Genomic DNA, 6,857 nt, shown 5'->3' with positions numbered 1-6,857 from the left:
ATCGATGAGCCAGTGCCATTCTTCAGCACCGAGTGCTTAGGTGTCGGAGCAGTGGTCGGCGTGGTTGAGGAAGATGGCTTCTTTATCGGTGTCTGTATGGAATCGGCACCGGGAATAGGCTGACTCGAGCCTGAGCCGCCTGAAGGCTTAAAAGGCTTCCTTGCCGAGCGGCAAGGCAGGCAGTGGGAAGCAGTCTCTCAGTGTGCACCCGGGCCCGAAGATGAGGGTGTGACCGAAGCCTTTTTTGAGGGTGTCGAGGAAGGGCTGGGGTCGACGGTCTTACTTACGACCCGTTGAGCCGGAGTGATGTTCTCGACGTCTACACTTTCTTTGGCCTGGCACTTTTTTCAGCCTGCTGGTGTTCTGGCACGTAGACGCCTTCTTTAAAGATGTCGTCGGGAATCGACGCTGACGAGCGAGTCATTGTTGTTCGAGCTCGTCGGTCCCGAATCGCTTTCTTGGAGCGGAAAGAGGCACAGGCAGAACAGTCTTTGGCCTTGTGCTCCGGTGAGAGGCAAAGGTTACACACATCATGTAGATCTGTGTGGGGAAACTTCGACCCACATTGAGGACACTTCTTGAATGGCGTCTTTTCCATGAGCCAGAGAGTAAGGCCCAGGTAGGCCCGAAGGCCTTCATCCACGACCGGAATTGAAGACTTCGAAGTGGTGAAGAATCGCGTCGATGTGGAGCACGATCAAAACAATACCGTCGAACTGGGTGAGGATTGCGCGCCAAAGGAAATTCGGTTCCAAACCCTAGCGCAGGAAACACATCCGAGCCTGATGGTGGAAAAAAACAATCTGAGGATGGAGCCGATGCCCATGCGCAATGTGGTTCAAAGGAGGTGTCACCTATCTTGTGACTTCCAAAGAACTTTTCAGGACAACAACAAACTGCAAACATCCGGGCCCAACACTAGGTGGCAGTGGCAATCTATGCACAGTGTGTAATCTGCAGCTCATATGCCTCGAACACTGTTTTTTAGCCAGGAGGTCTGTAGAGCAACTGTCCTTTTAAAGTACAATTTTCGCTAAGGGTGATTCTGAAAGATAGCAGTTCATATCTGGGCTACTTCCTATGGCGGAAACCTTTATTGTCAAAGTATCTTTGAGGATGATAGCTAGCCCCCACCCCGTTTGTCTTGTCGATCACTTCTGATGATCGTAAAACCTGTAGGAATTGCTAAAGCCAGATCGGGGTTGGAAGTACTATCAGCCCACATTTCGGTGAAAAAAGCCATGTTTATTTTATGAGAAGTCATAACGCTCATTAGTGCGCTCCTTATTTATTTAGGAGTATGGAGCAGTAGGCCCCTCACTCTGGAAGGAACGGACAGGGGTTGTGGCCCTGGGCCCGGTCCAGGCGCAAATGGGCACAGCCAGGCTTGCCTTTGGCGCTCCTTTGGAGCGCCCGCTGGATGCATCTGCTGCGCGTCCGCTCCGGCATCCTGATTAAATATTGGATGCAGCAGGAACTGGCGCTCAGGCACCGCATGCCCCTAATGACACAGAAGTAGAATCAGCTTCCGGTCTGAAATGCCCTACGCGCAATCAGCACATGCCACGGCGTGACAGGGATAGGACCCGAATACAAAGGGTGCTGCTGGAATGCCTACTAAAAGTCTATAAGACTAGTGATGGTAAGCACTGCTCGTTAAAATATCTACTATGAATTTTATTTGTTAAAAAGTTTCCAAAATGAAAAAAGTAAAATGCACCAGTAGTACAGAGAATATTTTAAAAATGTGCAGTATGTATCAAATGGCGCCAAACCTACTGCTGGTGTCTACGTGTCTGCTCCGGCATCCTGATTAGATACAGGATGCCGCAAGAACTGGTGCACAGGCACCGGATGCCCCTAATGACCCAGAAGAAGAATCAAACAGTTTCCGGTCAGAAACGACCTCTGCGCAATCGGCACAAGCCGCGGCGGAACAGGGCTATGACCAGAACACAAGGGGTGCTGCTGTAATGCTTAATAAAAGTCCATAAGACTAGTGATGGTAAGCGCTGCTAATTAAAAATCTACTATGAATTTTATTTGTTAAAAAGCTTTCCATAATGAAAAAAGTCAAATGTGCCAGTAGTACAGAGAATATTAAAAAAATACGCAATATGAATCAAATGGAGGCAAACCTACTGCTGGTGTCTGTGTGTCCACTCCGGCATCCTGATTAAATACTGAATGCAGCAAGGAAACATTAGAGACTTTCAACACAAAGTTTCTTCCTGATCCAAATGTGGCTTTAATTATCACACAATTATATTCGAAACATTCCAAAAGAATCATATAAAAAAATTCCTGAAAGTGAAACACACTGATATATATATATAAAAAAAAAAAGTAAAGTACTGTGTGGGTAACGTCTCTGAAATGATAAAAGAACAAAGCAAATCCCCCCACATTTTAAATAATGCCTGAAATTACATTTTTAATAAATGCCTTAGTAAAAAAAAAATTATTGTTGGATACTGAAATCACAATGTTCCATGAAATATAATTGCTAAAGGTTTGGATAGAATTCCAGGGATTGGAAACAGGTGAAGAGCTGAGCCCCTCCCCCTTGCTCAGTTACTTGGCAGTCAGCCTTGTCAGGTATCCAAATAAAGTGTAGAGTCCTCCATCATGTGCCATGTCGGACACCAATCAACACTGGATGGTGTCAGAAAAGGAAGATTCTTTTACACAGTGCAAAGTAATAAGGGTAAATACTAGCCCCGAAAGAGACATTTTCAAGCCCCTACCCACCAAACCTCCTCTGTTCTCCACACAGAAGAGTCGAGTCCCAAAAAAGAAGTTTCCAACACCTCAAATATCTGTTTCTTGCCTTCTGCGAGATAAAATAGTTACTTAACATTCCTAACGATGTGACATCTCGAGAGATGATGTGGTACCCAGGAGATCATTCGTGCCTGTTCTCCAGCATTTTCAGCACTCCCTCACCCCTCTGTGGTCTTTCAAGCTGGGCCGAGACATGGATTCTTGCAGCAAAAGTGCAATTTCTGACCACCTCCTTTAAAAAGTGCTGATATCTGCAATGACAAAAAGTGCTCTGAACGTTGAACTACGTTGTAACTCAATTTTGTTTTGGTAGCGTGTATGCTTTACTGTTGTGTGAATCTCGTTCTAAAATGTGTCAAGATGCTCTTTGTTATGAGGCTTGGTAAACGAAGAACTGAACAAGTCTCTTATTGCACAAGATCACACAGAGTGCCCGCATATGGATATTGCAGTGTCTGGGTGGGATTCCTTTACCCGACAGCGAGAAACAAAGCAAAATAATAATGATGCCAGGTGTTGAAAGAGAGGGTTGGAAAAGGATATGTGTGCGGTGTGGGTAGCTCGTCTGGGCCTTGTTAATATATTGCATGAGCCAAGAAACCATCTGCCTTTCCCGTTAGCTCCCATTCATCTGCGACTGGAGTGCACACGCCTGGGTCTGCATACGAATATGTGGAAGCTATTACTCTGTTCGCTAACCGAGAGTCAGAAACTAGCTTCTTTCTTGAGAATCAAAGAGGGATCCCATTGCAGGTACTGGAGGCCCCTCACTGTAGTAACTCAGAAGAATGCAGGTGACTCCAGAGAATGGTGCCGTGCCCCTTTTCTATGCAGTGATGAAAGGGGACAAGCCTTTATCCACGGTTTGGGACAACAGGAGGCAGAGTTTGCTACAGTAGGTTCTTAGCTCAGAATGTGTCCTTAAAACACTGCTGTCAGACCAGTGTGCCTCTAATGATTAAAGGGCTTATCCAGTCTCGGTCTGGGTAACACACAGAAAACTGTACTCTCAGAAGGCACACAAGATGAGACATTCCATGGCCCTGGATCTTCTCATGAAAGACAGCCACACTACCCTTCTTTGCTGAGACCTGAGACTTTAAGCTAAAGGTGCCCATTTAGCCAATGTATGTTGATTATACTTTGCTGTTGTTACTCGGCGCCTATATCTACCATTCAGTCCTTGCCTTTTGCCGCATGTCTGTGTGGTCAGTTCCCTGTATGTGTTTCTTATTGGCAGGCTTTGTGGTAGACCCTGATGACCTTAACTGTACACACCTGAGAAAGACACAGCGCATTATTCTGCGGAAAGTGCTCGTTTCCACCCTGGGAAGGCTTAGCTCAGGTAGAAGCGCTATTAGAACTCTTGAGGCTGTGCACCAGAGGCTCACCCAAAAATATGTCTGCCCTACTAACCTTTAGAAGCCAAGTGTCAGTTTCATTATCACAATAACTGTCATTTCCATGCTTTCTCCCTGGAGTGCAATTTCGGGTTCGCCTGCAGTGAGATTTCTGGCCCTCCACAAATTCCATAGCCTACACCCGAAAGTCATGGATCCAGTCAGACTATGTCAGAAGGCAGCCCTGTGTGCTGCAATGCAGCACTGGCTACACTGAGAGCATCAGTGTTGCACTCTGAGAATAAGAAACTCAAAATGGCAAGCTGGAGTGCGTAATAGATAGGGTTGGACTTGGCTCTAAAAGAATCATGAAATATTTACCAACTAGCAGGTCTGGGACAGTAGGAAGCAACATTATTTCTCTCAATCAGCAGGTCGTATATACTTAAAAAAAATACTACATAGCTGCTTGTGTGAAAGGATGGATATGGCCTCTGAGCCCTGAAAGCACCACAATGCCCTCTGGCTTCCGGGGTGTACCATTGTCCCTTGTGGCCATACAGCCCTGAGCTGAGTGGCTGCCTCCTTCTGCTGGGGGCTGGGGGGCACCTCTAGTCCGCACCCTCGTTCTAATGGGACATTCTAAACCCAGCTGCCTTGCTCAGTTATTAGTTGGGGTCGGGGGCAAGTATCTGTTTTCCTCTGCAACACCCCTCTGCTGATTTTGGTAGGGCTCCAGGTGTAGTTTAAACAGATACACGAGTAAGAGAAACAAAACAAGCACTCAAGTCAATACCCTGCTCTCACAGCATGGTGCCTGACTGCATAATGTTGAAAATGACTGTGTCTCATCTTACTCAGTGGGGCAGTGACTGATGTAGCAGGGAAGAGTTTCATTGTGGTCACTAAACAGAAAAGCATGGGGCTGTAGTGGAGATGAGACTGGTGCAATACAGCTGGACTAGGGTTACAGCGAGCTACACAGGCATAGAGGAGGACAGGGCTTGACACGGTGGGCCAAGGTGTTTCAGGGTGTGTAACTGTGCAGCCAAGCAGAGGCAGGCAGCACAGCAGGCAATCTTCCAGTTGGGCACAGAGCTATAAAGCGGAGCCTCGAGACATGCAGCAGGCAAGGGGCTTGATAGGAAGGTATCACAGATGGGTAAGGAGGCCGAGTGGGGCAGGACAGTATTGCAGAGGTTGGAGAAGCACAGTAGATTAAAGGACTTAATACACTGGGGCGCGTCATCTCAGGGCACAGAATCCTGTAGCAGAGCAGATACGTCTACAACAGAACTGAGTTGTAGAGCTGAACAGTCATTCAGTTGCAGAGCGCGTGTGATGGAACAGCAAGTTGCACAGGCAGGGGAGGTATACAACAGAGTATCATAGGACAGAATGGATACCTCCATGGTAAGGAGTCCTTTGGAAGGCTGGGCAGATGGACAGGTCTGCAGGAAGTGGTGCAGTATGGTCGTGCTGGTATAGTAGGGCGTGAGTTGTACAGATGGGCAAGGAGCCATACAGAAGGGCAAGGCCTCATACAACCCGGCAAGTTGTACAGAGTATCAGGAAGCTGAGCTTTAGTCTGTGGTGTCGGTGACCCAGATTTCCTGGACTCTGCTGGCGACCTTCCAATGGTGGTCCCCAATGAGGGGAGTGCAGTTCAATGAAGAAAGTTCTTTCGAGCAATTGGCAAATAATTCAAGTTGAAAAAAACGACCCTACAACACTTGGCAAAGAGAAGAAGGTAGATAAAGGGTCAGGTTTTCCACTTCTAGGGACCACTTGTGTGCTATCGATCCCAGGTCGACAGAGCCTGGGCGTGGAAGGCCGTGGGGAGCACCCAAAAAGGAGGACAGCAGTCTCGCCAGTGCTACACAAATGCCTCGTGATTGGGCGAGCCATTGATTTTCTGGAAGAGCTTGGCATCCTCGCTCTTCTGCTTCCTCTGCCGCTCCAGGCGCCGGCGGTAGCAGATGAGGTACAGTGGCAGGCAGAATCCCAGCAAACTCAGTCCCAGCAGACCCACGTTCACCTGCAGGGAAGAAGAAGGCATCACAATGAAGGAAGGGACCGTAGACGACCACACAGAGAGCAGATGGGAAGAATGGGCAATAAAAGCCAAAAGTGGCATGGGAGCATTACAGGATGGAGCAGAAAGGCAGAGTATCAGGGACAGGAGGAGCGCAGAAAGTGGGTGATTTCTGATGAAGGGAAAGTTGAGAAAGAGGGAATGGGTTGATTAAGCAATGTGCGGGGAATGCAGGGAGGGAGGCTGGAAAAAAGGAACAGCTGGGAGCATCATATAAGCACAGATTTGTATCTATAATCCATACCCCTTGTCGATAGCCTTTGCCCTTTTGCACCCACCCACACCATTCTTTACAAAAAGAGAACTTCTAGGGCAACGGTTCTTAACCTGGGGCCCAGACACCTACTGTGGTCTCCTCAACTGTTTAATAAAGTATTTATATATAAAAAAGCAAAATGTCTCTGTAAATGTTTAGCAATTATGACCTAGAGGCTACAAATAAAGTTGGTATCCTTAGCTTGATTCAATAAAGCTGCCCTACTAAAGCAAGCAGAATCTAGTATAGACGACATATGGCCTTATTTGACGCACAGGTATGTGCCGACCAAAGGGGAGCACATATTAGGAGCAAAAACCGGAAGCAAAATAATGTGCTAGAGTTTAGCATATTGCTACGTCTCTGAGAAAGAAAACAAAAA

General features: G+C 47.2%; 1 protein-coding gene across 1 annotated transcript in view; it reads right to left on the bottom strand.

The window, feature by feature from the left end:
* Positions 1-5,837: 5,837 nt before the first annotated feature.
* Positions 5,838-6,857, bottom strand: part of SLC43A2 (solute carrier family 43 member 2) — a 74,352-nt gene continuing 73,332 nt past the window's right edge. Inside the window, exon 14 of the mRNA XM_086955212.1 lies at positions 5,838-6,162. Coding sequence (XP_086811338.1) covers positions 6,001-6,162 — 162 coding nt within the window. The 3' untranslated portion in view covers positions 5,838-6,000. The remainder of the gene's footprint in view (positions 6,163-6,857) is intronic.

Source organism: Lissotriton vulgaris, chromosome 2_1, assembly GCF_964263255.1.
Source record: "Lissotriton vulgaris chromosome 2_1, aLisVul1.2, whole genome shotgun sequence".
Classification (NCBI taxonomy): domain Eukaryota; kingdom Metazoa; phylum Chordata; class Amphibia; order Caudata; family Salamandridae; genus Lissotriton; species Lissotriton vulgaris.
Note: the sequence above shows the minus strand (reverse complement) of the source record. Positions and strands in the feature narration are given on the sequence as shown.